The 16,929-nt window shown below is 37.9% G+C and overlaps 1 protein-coding gene and 2 long non-coding RNA genes across 3 annotated transcripts in view; 1 reads left to right on the forward strand and 2 right to left on the reverse strand.

Moving 5' to 3' along the window:
- LOC149113310 (uncharacterized) overlaps positions 1–12,640 on the reverse strand; it is a 77,240-nt gene extending 64,600 nt beyond the window's left edge. Inside the window, exon 1 of the long non-coding RNA XR_016206756.1 lies at positions 12,528–12,640. This is a non-coding gene — a long non-coding RNA (uncharacterized LOC149113310). The remainder of the gene's footprint in view (positions 1–12,527) is intronic.
- Positions 6,293–13,984, forward strand: LOC110055202 (uncharacterized). The gene is made up of 3 exons (XR_002297301.2): positions 6,293–6,382; positions 9,714–9,846; positions 12,890–13,984. It is a non-coding gene; the product is annotated as an uncharacterized LOC110055202 (long non-coding RNA).
- Positions 13,985–14,395: 411 nt separating this feature from the next.
- LOC110055180 (uncharacterized) overlaps positions 14,396–16,929 on the reverse strand; it is a 16,031-nt gene continuing 13,497 nt past the window's right edge. The window contains exons 15-16 of the mRNA XM_020761552.2: positions 16,496–16,612; positions 14,396–15,866 (exon numbers count right to left, since the gene is read on the reverse strand). Coding sequence (XP_020617211.2) covers positions 15,842–15,866; positions 16,496–16,612 — 142 coding nt within the window. The 3' untranslated portion in view covers positions 14,396–15,841. The remainder of the gene's footprint in view (positions 15,867–16,495; positions 16,613–16,929) is intronic.

Raw genomic sequence — 16,929 nt, forward strand, 5'->3', positions numbered from 1 at the left:
GTTAAGCGCAGCTCTCTTCGGAGACTGAACAGGCAAAGAAATCACTGAATTGTTTGGAATGAAGAGGTACTCTCCTTTTCCTTTACTAGTCATACTTGTATTACCGTTGTAGCTTATTAAAGTTCAGCGGTTTTCGCCGAGCATGTTGTTATATAACGCAAGCTAACGCTATCATGTCACTCTGACAGCCCGGCTTTCGGAAGTACTCGGGAAAACTCGCGCCAGTGTCTGATATCGCTAGGTCTAATAGAAATCGGAATTCTTCGGGTGCCGAAACGAACATTTGCCTGAACTGCAGCCGTTTTTTCGGGATGTCACTCAACGCTCCCCCGTGACATCCGAGGAGCTCTCCGTGCTCTTTCTTTCCACCAGACGGCAACCAGACGACCACCAGGTTCGTATTCATCACGCTTGTTGCCGAGTACGGACGGGATTCTAGTAGTAGGTAACGCGCGGGTTGTGATGGAAAAAGACATCTCGACTCCTTTGCCATACTACACAGCGCCCTCATTGCTACTGTTCAATCTCAGCATCGCTAAACAAATGGAATGTCCTAGATTGTTTATTCACAGTCGCTGTGATCCAGCGCTTAGTTACATTTGTAATTAATACAGTTATATTTATATCTTTTTTTTCTTTTGAAGACTATATCACAATTTTAGATGTTAAGAGAGAATATTTTTGCCAATTGGTCTGCCTAAGTCATTGATTATTTCTTTTAAAATGTATGTTCAGTATTAGAATATCGCCACCTTGATGGATCAAATTCACGATAGAACCGCCGATATTGACTATCCTATGTGATGCCAAAGAAAATTGAGAGCCACTCAGTGTTAAGGCGAAAAGGGATATTTCCTCAGTTTCGATCGAAAATAGAAATGGTAAAGCCCTCCAAACAGACTTGCAAGTAGGGCCAAGTGGGTCTCATTGCGACTGCGTTTACCCAGGCCTTGCGTACAGTTGCGATGACTTGCGATGACTTACGCTCACTTTGGTCGAGATCAAATTTGCACGCAAGTCAACGAGTTTTTCACCCCTTGGCCACCTAACCCAAGTCAAGGCAAGTTGAGTGACATCCATTCGTTGATATAGCAACCTATTAGCCAATGAAATGCAGGATATTGGCCCGCGAGGGACTACGCCCGTAGCCTTGAATTTTTTATTATTGTTGTTTTATTTTATCTATTTATTTATTTATTTATTTATTTTTTCGCAATTTTCCAGTACTTGCGAGGAAACATGCGAGTCCGTTTGGCTACACAACGCAAGTAAGTCTCTTCAAGTCCGTTTGGAAGGGGCTTTAGGCTAAGTGACCAGTTAATAATATATATAAACGTGTCTCATTTACACCACAAAGGAATAACCACTATAGAGGCAACCTATCTTGAAAAACACCCATCGTAATTTAGTTTTCAAAACATCTCGCACAAGCGCATTGGACGTGCTCGTACACTGTCTTGATTTGTTTATAGGCCCTGTATCCACTTCCGCATAGAATTTCAACATCAACCGGTACTGTGCTGGCAGGCTTACAACACAAACATGTTTCACCGTTCCAGGATTCCTCAGAATGACACGTTCCTGCACAAACGTCTAGGGAAACGGTTCTCTTCTGACAGCCGACAACTTTGACCTCCACTGAATACGGTATAGTCGTACAGACCTCCTGGTGTACTGCTCCATGCACCTGGTGGCAAGCAACGGAGACGAGTAAGAGGGTAGCTTGGAGAAGCAGCGCCTGTGATTTCATGTTTCCTGTTGAGGTTACAAGGCTCAAGGTGAACTGTAAGAATCTATAGTGAAACAAAATGTCTTTGTTTTTTAGGGGGCAGGGGAGGGGATGTTTTTCAAAACAGAACCTTTTTTAGGCTAAGAGGTCCTTATGTCTTGGTATATTGAAATATCTCATGATGAACATGTAAACGGACGCGTGTAATTAAACATTCAAAACTGAAACAGGTTCTTATTTGGAAATTCAGAACAAAAAGAGAAAATCTAAATTCATTTAGAGCAGTTTAGTTTTGTTGAAGTCTATTTGAGCATTAGCAGCCGAGATAACCCATTTTCGAGTTGCTTTTTACCTCTTTTTGAAAACGGGTCCTAGTGCATAACTTCTCATAAGGAAACGAATTTGATTTGCAAGACAAAGCACATGCAAGAGAAAGTCATATGCGTAGGTTGTTCACCAAGACTAGTTTTGAAACAGAGGTAAGGGCAACTTGGAAATGGCCTATTATACAGAGGTCCTACAGTAGGAATTACTTAGGCAGTCATTTTGAGCAAAGCTACAATCATGGACAAAAGTTTTGGGACAAATTTGCACTTTTGGCGCTTTTGCGTACACGCCAGACGCGAATACAACTTCCCCTGCCTAACCTCGCCCCCCACCCCACATATAATGTTGAAAACTAGTACCTGCAATTTCACCTGATTTTCAACATTGTGTTGGGTGGGAAGAGGGGACAGCAACGCGTTTTAAAAGGATATAGCAGCGTTCTTTTCAAACTTCGACTCTTAAACACAGATAATTCGTTACATTACATAATATTACATAATATGTCCCAAGGACTTTTGTTCACGATTCTAGTTGTTTCTTTCGAATAAGCAAAGGAAAAGATCCATTCAGACCAGTTGCTGGACTATCGTAAGCGCATAAGACACTAAGTAACTTACTTTTCAGGCTAACTTGGAAAAACTTTGGTTCAGTTGTTCTTACACGCCGGTTGTTGATGTAGAAATTCTTAGACGAGATGTTATGACTCTGGAAATATTAACTTGTTCTCCAGGACTGACTATAACACGTTCTAAAGCTATTGGGTTTCTTGTACTTGTGGTATTCGGTCCTACTCTACTTAAAAATTTCTAAAATTTGCTAACAGATCTGCAATCATGTCGAGTTCCAATTTCAGTTCATACTCTGATTGTAACAGGTCTCATGGAGAAGTATTAAATTCTCCCTACCTTCTCCCCAGAGCTGACATCATTGCTATGCCGTATGTAACAATACTCACGATTTATTAATAGCTTTACCGTAACCAAATACGTTCGATATATCAATATTCTAACATGGCTCCGAGGCTTTCGGGTCAAAATGCAAATTTTTAAAGTTTCTTTTGTCTCTCAAATCCCAAAAGAGACGTGGATGCAAAGAAAGCAACACCGAATATAGAAGTTTGTTCTGAAAGCCTCGGAGCCATGTTAGAATATTGATAAATCGAACGTGGCCTATTAGCCAATCACAGGTCGTGTCCACTGTCCGGAGACCCCGCGATATCAAGACACTGACCTAATATGGCTACGATGTCATGCTCACTTGGCCGTATTCTCGCCAAAATACGAACCATGGCTCGTCCAAACTCCCTGATATGCCACCGAAGCATACCAAGATGGTACAATTAGATGTAAGTTTCGACATAGTGAATGGTTTCGACAAACGTTGTCCAACAAAAAGCATAAAAGGGTTTGCTCTTATGCCGAAAGATATTAGGGGTAGTAATATTCTCGCGCTGCTTTGTTGAGAGATTCACGATGTTTCAACAAGTATATCAAGAACCACACTGAAACACTTTGAGCTTCAACCAGGCAACGGTGAACCACTATTACCCATAATACCTTTCGACACTGTCGCACACGCTTTTACGCCTTTGAACAGCTGTATATTTATCTATTTATTCGTTGACCGAAAAAACAAAACAAAACAAAACAAAAAACAGAAAAAGAAAGGTAACAAGCATCACACAATCAAGCAGAGAAAACTAAAGCAAAAAAATGTTTGCAATCTCTGTTTACTTATTAAGCTTGAGTGCAGGCGAAAAATTGCTTCCGAGGAAGGAAGGAAATCAATGGACCCACGTAGGCTATTTACACTTATCTGAGTGTTTTTGATAAATTACATAAACAAATCAAACATCTTAAAACATCGCCCACGCTGGTTTGAAAGTACGTGGGCAGGTTTTTATCAATTGTGGAGTAGTTTTGAGCCCATTAATTTAATTTAAGTCATAATGCGTCAAGCCTCCTGGTGTATCGTGGTGTAGTTAGTAACTGCAGTGGTTTTCTAAGAGCAGAAACTTTGAAGGGGTCATGCTTATTACAGCTTTTATTTCAATAAGGCCATCCCCATAAAATCTTTCGTTTCCTATCGTTCACTCTCTCACAAAAGTGACTCTCGATCGGTGGAAAAATAAAATAATATAGAGTAAAATAAAAGCGGGAAAAAGAAATATTTTCAAATTCAAAAAATACATTAGTCCGTGGGAGCTTTGACTGTATCTTCCTGTCATTTTGCAGCATAAGTCACTATCTCTTTTTCAAGGTGTCTGGAGACGTCGTTAAGAGGATTGAGTTAGATATTAGAGTATATCGTAGACGTATAAGAAGCTTACTAAACTTGGGAACATCCGAAAAATGGGAGCAATTAATCGAAAACACTTCTATACTGTTCGATATTGCAAAACAACTCAGTCGGTGGCAAACGAAACATTTGACGAGGACGGCTTAGACCTTATTATAGCCTGAGGAAAGAATATTGCCTGACAAACATACACACGAATATTAACCTGCATGTAATACTGTTTGGCCTGTCTAAGTTCATATGATTAGTTTGTTGTTGCTGTTGTTGTTGTTGTTATTGTAAAGCGAAACTGTAAAAGCGCAATTTCCATATTTTTCCATGTATCTTTCTAATCCGTGATTCACCACAAAACAGTTTCGTTTCACAGCTCAGAGAATTAATTATTGCTTGCTTCCGCGTGTTACAAAGCTGTCGAAATGTTACAAAAGCTGTCGATATCACCTTTTAGTTATGAGAGCAAATTCAGGCTCATTACGTTTCGCAGCAAACGCCGTACTCAAATATATTTACTTTTACTAATTTAATTCTTGTTCGCTAAATTTCCCTATAGGTTTTTGAAGATGAAGAAATCATTCTTATTCATATACATGAATAAACGGAAGAAATTTTTTCAGAATCTTTTCAAAGTTAGAGATTTTGTGAGTTTCCTGTCAGTGTCAACACTTAACGTGAGAATTTTCATGCTTTGACAGCGAATCTTGAAATTACCTCAAGTTTTCAAGTGCAGCGTGACAGCATTGAAAAGTTGACATCTAAATCACAACCTTTTATCTTAATTTGTCAAGTCATGGTATTTTTCTCGTGAGTTTTGCAAAAATTCTGCTAATGACATACTATGGATGCAGATGCTTAGATGGCATATGCATGGGATGTCTAACTGACGTATTAGCTGAAAAGAACTTGTCAACCAGTCTGACTGATCTAAATAAGCATTTTTGGACTTGATAAGAGTTTTGTCATTGCTAGATTTTCTTTTTGTAAAGATAAGTTATCTAATGACTAGAGCTATTCTTCTTGCAAAGAGCATATCTCGAGAGTTGATTTTATCAAAATCCCTTGTAAGCTAGAGCTTGGCATTTTTTTCCTTGGAAAGAAATCCCTAAGATACATGATAGAAGCCTTCGTGGAATTCTAAGGGTTCAAGTGCAAAGTATAAATTCCCTTTCATTGTTAGTTTTGAGAATTCAATAGTACATCAAGACAGTATCTCAATCCTAGTTGGTTTAGCAATTGATAGAAGAAACTTCTTAGAATTTTAAGAGTCACACTTTCCTACAACCAAATATTTCGTTCAAACCAGCCACTTTGTTGAAAGAGGTTTTCTTTCTAAGGATACATTTATAGGCTAAGATAAAACAGGTGAATTTACGATTTTTTTGTTGTTTTACGAAATAATTTGTATCAGTAACATTTTACACGCAACAGTTAAAATTTCGGTTCGATAATAGTTACTTGAAGCTTATGAAAAATCTATTCGTTGCTTATACGTTGCTAAATAGAAAAAAAAATAAATCACTAAACGTAACAGAAATTTTGTTAGACTGAGAGTAATTGCTTAGCTTCTAAAAGCTATGACAGGAAAATAAATATTAGCAAAAAAAAACCTTTCTGTTAAAAGTAAATTGGTTACCTGGAGCTGTAGTTACTCTATCTGATGTTCAAAATCGTATAAACCTGCCTGCCTGCATTCTTTAAATACTAGTTGAGACCTCGCCTGTCAGCGTTCAAATGGGTTTTATAGATTTGATTTTTATTAAAACGACTGAAAGACATTAAAAACCCCAAACGTGATACTCAAAATGTCCAACGAATGAGAGCGCATTTAACAAGAAATTAATGGAAAAGATCTTATCTTGTTAATTTATTTCCTAGGATCAGACGCGTAATTGAGATTTATATCTGTATCCGGCATGGCGTGAAAAGTACTTCCTCGTCAACGATACGATAAAGTGTTTTGCATGTAGAATTTTTTATTTCACTTCTCCTTTTTTCTGGGCGCTTCAACTGGGCAAGACTGCACTCACTGAGGTAAAAGTATGATACTAATCTATGATTCTCTTGTGTTGAGCTTTATTCTGTATCGCTGTTTTAAGGACCCGCGTAATATTGACTCAAATTTTAGAAGATGATCGGTTTAATATCACATCAAACGTCAGCGGCAATTTAAAAGGGTAACAATTTATTGATTGACCCAAATTTCATGATTTTTTAATCCTGTTCCATCAGCGTACAAGAAATGTTTTTCGAAATGTCTTTGTGTTTCGTCGACTAGATGCCTTTTGTTTTCATTTCGGTGAACGGACTTCATTTTCCCAGCTTAGAAAAGGCCATAAACAATTTTCCTTATTTTTAGAAGTGGGACTAAGTACAAAAAATCTTTTTGACTTGCTTGACATTATTGCAAGTTTCGCTCAAGGTAGCCGAAGTCTGAAGTTCGTTAATTCATTTTGTCAGTTTATAGAGGAAAAGTTTATGAACGAATATAACTCACTTTTTGAGGGAAAGTTTAGTTTATTTTTTCTATTTCTGTTAATCTTTCTGCTAGGCACGCGCCTTCTTCAATTCTTTCGTAAAAGTTCACATGTGTTTTTTTTTCCATAAATATGCTTTTTAAGCCAAAGTAATGATAAAAATAAATGAAGTCGGACACTTTAGTTGTTGACTGACGTTTTTAGCTAAACAGAGATACAATTTTCGTGTGAAAATATTGAAATGTAGTGCTTATTAAATTTGCGATAATGCGTCGGCGAATTATTGTCTTTTTAATTCTTTTCTAAAATTTTCACAACAAGGCTAAACTTGGAAACTTTCAAATTAAATGAACAAGTTAATTGAATTTTAAGTAGCTTTGCTTTCACCAAAATAGGCGTTATAGAAGTTAATACAGCGAGACAGCGTTCGTTGGTTTTGTTCCGTTTATTTTACAGCTGGAATAGGAATCGCCCGAAATCAATTCTCAAAGCGACCGCCGTTTCGCCGGCGCTAACACTCAATTTGCCTGCTTCAATTGCGCAACGCTACCAAGAAAGCGTTTTTAATCTTATCATGAAACCGATTCTCAATAATTCTCATTTAAAAGTCCGCTCTTTGATTATTCTTCAGCGCTAATTCTTAAGTTATCGCCAGTTTTCCTGTAATCTATACCGAACCCATTTTGTTTATGATTCAGCCACAAACAAACATTCATAATCTCAGTTGTCGAAAATGGTTGCTTTCGTTTGCTTTTATGTTATTCCATTTTAAAACAGTCTCGTAGACTCATAACCTAGTATAACTGCCTTAAGGCAAATAATTTTACCTCTTTTTGTCAAAGTTCTTAAAGAGACCATGCAACAAAGTTTCGCCGAGTTGATATGTGCATGCGATTTAACTCAACTTTAAACTTTAAACTTACAATATCAGAGATATGTCAAAACAAGCTCCGCCATACTGCGTAGTTTACAAGAACTTTCGATCTTTCATTAATCCTTTACGCTTACAGAAATTTGAGAAAAACCACGGAAAAGATGGCGAAAATCTTCACGAAATGTAACAGGCTATCTTTATTATACACGTTTAATATCCTACAAAATTGCTAAGAGATAAAAATCATCGGAAAAATAACTCAGTAAAACGATAGGCAGATAATACTAGTGATCAGGGCTTCGATTTTTAATCGGAACTCAGCCATAAATAAGGATAAAAAAACATATTTTAATACTCCCCGCATTTTGTGTGTTTGTTAACAGACTTAAGTTAAAACTCAAATTGACTGGTTTACAAAATGGTAGATATTTTCAGTAAAGTAAACTCAGGTTATACAGAAAAGTTACCAGACTTAAATTACGAAATCGTGTTTAACCCTTATATACATATATATATATATTTTTTCCAAGTCGTTCAATTTGATGTGGTTTTTGGAAAGACTTGATGTAAAAAGAAATTTACTTGATAACAAGTAAGCAAAGTTTTTCGATTGAAAAAGGTTTATTACAAGCAGAATTTAAATGTTTTACACTTCCACTAGCTAAGATTTCATCGATTAGGATAAAAACATTTATTATTTGGTTACTTTATAATAAGCTTACCTTGGTGGATTTGTAATTACTTCGACTATGCCTCTGTAATTTTGAGTTCAGTTGTATTCGTCCTCGGCCACCGTTTTTTGGTTTGTGATCAATTTTTAAACAATGATGTCGGAAGCCAGGTGTGCTAGACTTAAGCTTTAGACTCGTGGTCTTAACGAGCTTTATTCTCCCTTATCTTTTGTTCCATGAAAATGCCCCCCACGTCTTTGCTATGAATAAGTGCCCGGAAAAACGAAAATAAAAACAGCTCATAAACTGCCATCTTTGTTGATTTCATTTTTTAGTTCACAAGAAGTAATTAACTCGAAGTCTATTAAAACTTGACTGAATTGTTTGTCCATTGGACAACAGGTAAACCAACAGCTTCTAAGCATTTTGTTTTGAAGTCAGCTTATGAAAAACATCACGTAAAAAATTTAAACATTTTGCTTTGCGAATGAAAGATTTCTCGTTTAGGCTGACTTAGCATTGTCTGATCAATTGAAGTTGTCGCATGGTCTGTATAAGGTCTAAGAAATATGTCTGAAGCCACTTTTTGAAAGAAGGTCTCGGCTCCAGCCGTTAAATTGTGAATTGAAAGCAGTCCTTGGTTTATCAATTATTTAAATATGGACAAAATTAAAGGTAGGCTTGAACTAGTTGCGCAATGGACACAATGTAAGTTGCGAAACCGGACTTTAGAAGACCACGCGGGCAATAATTCACGATATTTCACCTGCGTCACAATTTCCTAGTCATAGTTGATGCGTTTTTAATTTAGCCTCGATTAGAATGTTTCGCCTCTTTGTTCATTGAATGGGAAGACACCAAATGGCAAAGGACGAAGTCTATTGAAAATAGCGTTTATCCGGTGTTAATTTCGAGAGCACTGAGATCGATATGTCCTTCTCCATCTAATAAGAAGGCGTTTGTGTTATCACCACGTTAAGGTTGAATGAATTCATTCTTTACAACTCAACAAGAACTGAGAAGAAAGACGACGCCTTTTAGCGAAAGCATCTGCGTTTTAGGTCTATTTAAACCCGCTTCTTAAACACTGTGTTGAAACCAAGCTGCCAAGCGCTTCCGAGGTTTGACTGAGCCAAATGCCCACGCCTTACTTGAGCAGCGTTTCGGCTGATGTCATCAATTCAAAATTAAATTGTAATTCTTAACTGATCTTATTAATCCGGCTTCCTCTTTATTGTCGGACATACAATCCAACTTCGTTTAATCGTTGTTTCATTTCATAAACTTCTTCCGACGCCTGGCAAACATGCGTCATTCAAATGTAAAACTGTTCTTTTCAACAGAAGCTAGCTTTCCCAGAGAGCAGAGCCTTCTGTTGGAGACGCCATTTAACTTGACAAATAGTTAAGAAATAAAACCGAAAGAGTGTAGCCAGCAGAAACATTGGACGAAAAACTTAAAGTCATCCATACTGAGGTAAGGAACTAAAATAATGTCTGAGTGTATCTAAACAAACAAATGAACTGTCAAAACGTGCCGAACCTTGCTTGAACATTTCAATTTTGTCCTACAAAATTTCTGCACTAATTAAATGAATCTCAATTTGAATGTGTTTGCGTTAAGATTGAAGCAGTCAAAGAACTCTATCGTAGCCGATTTCTCGTGGCTTAAAAAGTCTTTCGATCGTCTATTAAATTACGTTCTCTTATTCCAGTTCGTGAATTTCAATTAAAAAAGGCGTTTTCTCCAATTCAAATAAAAGCAAAATAGTGCTGGATTATAGCTTAGCATTTAGCTCCGACACTTTAGGGCTTCACGTCATAAGGACTTGTGATATATATGAAAATGAGGGAAACTTTCAAAGTTTTCACTTAAATGAGCTGACCAGCAAATGATATCAAATATCAAGCGGTCTGATCGCTATCGTGCAATACATGTTTTATTTCCTTTCGAATGGATAACAAATCTTTATTTTGAATCCAGGTATCTATATGTTTTATAACTATTGCACGCGGTCCAAATTTGATTACCTTGTTTAACTATTGATCTTTTTACTTGGCTCGGTCTAGAGACTTGTAGAGAGCGTTTTGATCACAAGTAAAAACTTTTGATAACATGCTCTAAATATCGAGGGTTAATTTTTAACAAACTATTGAATGAAAGATAATCAATGGTACAAAGGTTTTGGTTCGTATGCAATCGCACCAAGACCAGCGAAAATGAGTGGTTTATTCCGAAAGTCGCTTATAAGTCTCTAAAACCGGTTAAAAAAATTTCTTAACTTCTTTTCAAGCCAGTTTTAGCTTGGTAGCAGTTTCTCTCACAAGTACCAATTTTCCAAGCTCAATAAATGTTTCATTATGTTGATCACAAAAGCACGGAAGGGGTGAAAGATCGATGGTGAACGATTGTCTATCTCACGGAAAATAATTTGTCGTTGTCATAATTGAAAACGAAGCTCGTTGTAATTATATTATTTTAAGAACTTTTTTTTAAGTTTCCCATTTATAAATCTGTCACTGAAAACCTGCTAAAAAAAGGGTGATAGTCTTACAGATCTTTCTCTTTCTAGTTTCGTCTAAAGTTGTGAAAGGTAGTTTTTCGCTTTTCAGTTGAAAACGTGATTTTGCCAGGAAATCTTTCATCAAACTTCGTTTAGCTACTGTAAGCCCGCGAAGATAAATATCCTTTTCAGTTCCAAGATCAAAGTATCAGTTCTCTTAAGTGACTGTGATATATTCCTGTCAGTGTCATTTTGCAGAATTTGGTGTTTCATCAAGACATCCCCAATTTATGAGCTTTTCTTTTCTCATTACCCGTTTGCTTGCAATTTAGATGCAAAATTGTGAGGGGAATCCAAATGTTGATCTCGGGATACTTCAACTAATAGGAAATATAGATAACAGAAAGAAAAGGAAACTTCATTGATAAACCTCCTAGTGCGGGGTTCTCAATATCTAGGACTTTCTTCCTGTACAAACCTTTCTCGGCGGAAACTAACTCAAAAAATAACGAAAAACTCATTAACCTTTGATGTTACAAGATAACCAAGAGAAACAGGTGCAAATTTGTCCTTAAATGGATGTAAATATGACACACGTTGGTCTTAATTATTCTTTACTCGACACAAGAGCTCCGTATATACGCGGTCCAAGTAAGTAAACCTTCATTTTAATCATAGGGTTTTTTTTTCACATGAATGTCGAAACGTATTCGCATTTATGCGCTACTAAGCTAAGCGATTAGCCTAAAAAAACTCCCGTTACTCTGTCATCAGTAGCTTAAAAACCATAACCAAGGTAATCAATCTAGCCTATCAAAGGGACAAAAGAAAATCCAGTGAACCAATCAAAAGTCAAAGTAATTACATGTCGCTGGCGCAAAGCGCGGGAAAACGAATGCGAGTGAGTCACAATTGGTTTTGGTTTAACTTCTGATTGGACAGAAAAGTGGCGCGAATTTTTTAAGCCAATCATAGCGTTGCAAAGCCGATTACTTTTCAAACGGAAACCGCTCTCAGAAGTTAAACCAAAAGCAATTTTGACCAATTCCACATGTTTTTCAGCCAGCCGAGTCAGTAAGATTTATATTTTTACGAGTATTGACTGGTGCATTGGATTACGGGCTGTGTTCTTTGTGAACGGCCAGAGTGATTATTTTGGTTTAGGTTTTGCTACACGCAATTGAAAACTGCTCTAGCCAACAAAATCACGGTATTGGATGAGATATACTGAAAGAATACATAGCTAAGAAATGTTTTGCAATGGGAAAAAACCAGATCTACAAAGCCGAATTTTAAGTTTCCACCCTACCCTTAAACCCTACCCTCCCTAACTATAAAAATTTCCAGCGTTCTGATTCGTTATCAGCCATATTACAAACTTCTAGTCCCCGGATAATGCATTTCAAGCTTTGGCGGCAAGACCGGAAAGCGTCGCTCAGTTTGATTTTTTCCCCAGTATTAAATGGGAAGTTCTGTCAAAAAACAAAATGGCTGCAAACAGTACTTTTAATAAGCTTTCTATCGAGAAAATATTAAGAATAATCAAGAGAAAATGGACTTATAAAGTAAAGACAGCTACCCAGAGTTTGATAGAAACAAAAAGAGTAATAAGCGTAAATGTTGTAACAAAAGCGACTGAATGAAGAAGAAAAGCCTCAAAAAAAAAAAAAAAAAAAAAAAAAAAAAAAAAAAAAACACGGGAAGATACAACCGACACAAACTAAAATCGCTCAGCTAGTGATCATGAAAACAGATTTTCGGCATACAATTAAGCTTAGCACTCCAGTAAAGTTTACCTCCATACATTTGCCTTGTCCTTTTGAAGTTAGCTTCACTGTTCAGTGAACACTATTGGTTCTGAGCTGAGCATAAACAACTATTGGATGAGGTTTCTTGTGATATCCTAAATGATCTAGGTCGAGGTAGGGGTTATCACTTGTAGCTGAAGGCTGAGGCTGATAACTCCCTTCGCGAAACATGACTAATTTCAATGGACTCCTTTTGTTCTCTTTTCAGAACGATGAGAAATCCTATTTTTTTCACAATCGCCATATTGCTGCTTAGTCACGTGACTTGGGCAGGATATTGGGCAGACTGGGGAGTCACGTGTGAACCGGAAGTCGAAAACATTCCAGTTTGTGGAGGAGTGAAGTCCGCTCCCGTTACAAAGTGCCGCGGGACATGCCGCTCTCTTAGTACAATTACGATGAATTTTCCCTGGTACAAAACTAAATGCCAATGTTGTAAAGCGAGCGGATTGAAGCCGGAAGTGATACATTGCAGCAACGGAAGTAAAGATAAAGTATTTCATGCCGACGGCTGTTCGTGTCAAGATTGCCTCGGAGCTTGATATAGGAGACGACCACAACTCGGAGCAGTGAAACCAAGCATGAAAAAAACGGGAAACGTTTTCGAAGCGTAAAAGAGAACTAGAAGATATCAATATTTTGGCCTCGGGCGCCAACTGGTCGTTAAAAATATATAGGAATTTCTAATTTAAATTTAGATCTAGTGAATGTAACGTAAAATAAATTTCCTGAATGTATAGCGAATGAAGAGCACTGTGTCTCAGACGCAACATTGAACATATCTGCCTGGTCAAACATATCAGTTGTTCAACATAAAACATAACAACCTTTTCCTCGACATAAAACTGGTCATTTGGTGCTGTCACGTGTCACGTGTCACGTGGCAGGCTATCACGCTGTCACGTGATATATGAAGTCTGCCTACTACTACTTGAATATGGTTTTTAACTGAATTGTTTCTGGGGCGTGTTTGGCTGCAAAATGTAATAACTAACACAGAATGTAACAACTTTTTCACGTAAAATGAAAGAGTAGCCTGAATTGTAACAACTATGGACACAAAATGTAACATTTCTTTTTCAAATGTAACTCGAATTGTAACAACTTTTTAACTCACAATGTAACTGCAGACAGTACTGTTTCGGCCTTCTGGGCCTCATCAGTGCAGTGCTGAAGACTGGGATGGAGGCTAAGCTTAAAAAGCCGCCCCAAATACTACACATGTGGTAGTATCTATGTAAAAAGGTTTTAACGCGAAATGTAACAGCTCGTCTAAATATATAAAGGAAATTTAGAGATATTAGCGTTGCTGTCGAGTTTAATATCTCCTGTCAATTCAAAATTTTTACTCTCGCTGAATGGCAAATTTCCTCTGAGATGAATACATTTACCGTGATTCCCTGCAGGCGCGTCTCATGGACGTTACTGGCCATTGAAAAGTTACGTTGTTATAGAATTGTTCGTGATTGTCATACCGAAAGTCCGTGTCTGCCCGTACGCACGTCAACTCTATATCTCCTAACGTTAAACGAACGAATAATTACTGTAACACTTTTCAGTCATAGATGTAAACGTTAGACGAAAATTGCTTATATTTCCGTTGTCGTACAAGGTAGAAGCACGAGCCTTGGATGCCCTGCTCGATATCTTCATTGTTTGAACAAAGAAAAACAAAAAAATGATGGGCTGGTATACTGACTGGTCACGCTATGGCACTGACAATGGTAAATGTTTATTTCTGCAATGGAACAGTTAACAAGGTTCACATTCGTCTTGTTTATTTAATTTCTTTGGCACCGACCACACTACGTCGGAGAAATTTGAACAAGGCGTTTTCACTCTGAAAACGCATCAAATGTTTTCCTTCCACACTACGTCGGAAGAATTTGAAAACGCAACAATCACCGGTCATTTTGGATTTGCGTTTGAGAAAACTAGGTCAGGAAAATCACACGATTATCGCAACGCCATCGTTTTCGAAAAGCTCCGTATTCAGCATAATTTCTGTCCACACGAAAACAAAAAGCCGACGTCTTCAAATTTGTTCAGTTTGAAGAACGTTTTCGGATAACATGGACGGTAGGCCTAACCGTACAAATACAGCTGGGTTTTTCAAATTTCTCCTACGTAGTGTGGACGCCGCCTTTATTTTCAAAGAAGTTACCACATGCTAATATAAGCATGCGCTAAATAGCCCATCAACGTACATAACCATATTATTGTACCAATTAAGTCTGCACAGGAGCCGAGTGGCTCATCAGGCCGGAAATTTTCCCGGTTTATGTAGCTTGAAGCGACTAGAAGTATTTCTACTCCCCCCTGGATGGGATGCTAGTCCATCGCAGGGTTACCCCCAGCATTAAGTTCGCCGGTGGAGAGAGGCATTGTGAGAGTAAAGTGTCTTGCCCAAGAACACAACACGATGTCCTCGGCCAGGGCTCGAACCCGGACAGCTCGCTCCAGGGACGAGCGCACTAACCATGAGGCCACCACTGACGCCTCCCACTATTGTAACACTACTGTATTGTTACTGTAACAGGGACTCTGTTTGTGTTCTTTGTGCTATGACGGATAGAAGCATCAGTGCATAATAAGTATGTATGTTATGTTACATTTTGCGTCAAAGTTACACTTTGCTTCAGTGTTTACATCTTGCAGTGCAACATGTGGCAAACCCCTGTTTATACCACAGTATCTATCGCCACTATGTAAACAGTTTATCCCTGACGCCAAAACAACACCGTTTTGTTTCACCAGAAATGGAAAAAAAAAAAAAAAAAGACAAAACAAGTTGCAAATCTAGAGAAGTGATTTAATAACACCATGACCTTGTATTCATCCGAGGAAATAACCGGGACATAAAGTATAAGATTAATTGTTTTTTCAGTTACTCGCATATTCCTGGTCACCAAAAACTAAATATTTTGTGTTCACCGCAGGGTGTATTTAGTAGGTTTCTGTTTCTTGCCACTTCACGGCTATCACTTCAGTAATTATCATGAACTTGTCTTGGTTCTTTAAGTCTTTGAAAGATATTGCCTAGTGCCCAGGCGTACTCGTGCTCCTAGTTCATGACGTCACTCCTGTATGACGTCATAGACCACACACGAAGCGAACACTTTGTATGTTTTTACTTCTTTAGTTTTCCCTGTTCAGTCTTCTAAATCCGAATGACGTAGGAATCGCTAGAAAGGGAAGCAAAAACATTGGTAGTGTGTAATTTAAACAGTTTTTCTTTTATGTGTATGGAAAACTACGGAACATTTAACAAGACAATCAAATGGATTTTAAACAAACTAGCGCCGGCTGTGCAAAGGACGGATAAAATGTTATCCACCAGACAAATCATTATCCACAAGATAGCGTAGAATGCTTTGTCAACACACATCGTCTGTATAGTCGTGGATAGCATTGTCTACCCTTTGAACACGTTGGTCCTGGGGCCTGCTGTGTTACAGGCGAGCCGGGCAACAAGCGTTAGCCACGGGTTAGCAACGCGCGTTAGCCACTCTTAGGAGCAAACAGAACCCGACAGTATAAGCAAGATCCCTGTAGGAGCCAGCCATCTATCTTTCGGTAAGGAGACTGACTGAACTTTGTCAGCGATTATATTAGCTTCATAAGCAAATCTCACTTTTGTCATAAATTACCTTGCTCACGTACAAAAGACTCCAATAAACGTGCTTGCTCCACAATTATTAAGAACTTCCCTTATTACGGTTTTACTGGTAGTTTCGATGAGGTTTGTTTCTTACATCGGATGCCGAGTTCGTTACTGTTTAGAGTTAGCACGGTAATATATTTCATATCTCACCTGTGAGTGATGTAACGGACCCAACGGAAGGGGCTGTAAGCTTTCTCGCGATCCTGCACGCGCAGATATCGGATTTGAAGACCGGAGCAGATATGCATCGGTATTTCGAACTCCAAACTGGAATAAAAAATATGTTAATAATAACATATGTGAACGAACAAAAGACAAATGCAGGTTCAAAATTGCAGCGGCTGGAAAATTATCAGCAAAGACTGGACAGTTTCAACAATTCAGATTGAATGTTCAGATTGAATGGACAGATTGAATGAACTAAATCATGATCGTTACACATACGAATTCTCATTACTCATCGCCATACATTTAATCTCCGTTCTGAGCATTTGGTAGAAAATAATATTCTCCTGTTGATGATTTTCGTTATTCTCAACAGCCGCTGAGTGCTTGAAAATGTATCGATAATGTAAGAGGAAGTT

The sequence above is a fragment of the Orbicella faveolata genome, unplaced genomic scaffold (assembly GCF_042242905.1).
Source record: "Orbicella faveolata isolate gen_17 unplaced genomic scaffold, um_ofav_v1 contig_15, whole genome shotgun sequence".
NCBI classification, from domain to species: domain Eukaryota; kingdom Metazoa; phylum Cnidaria; class Anthozoa; order Scleractinia; family Merulinidae; genus Orbicella; species Orbicella faveolata.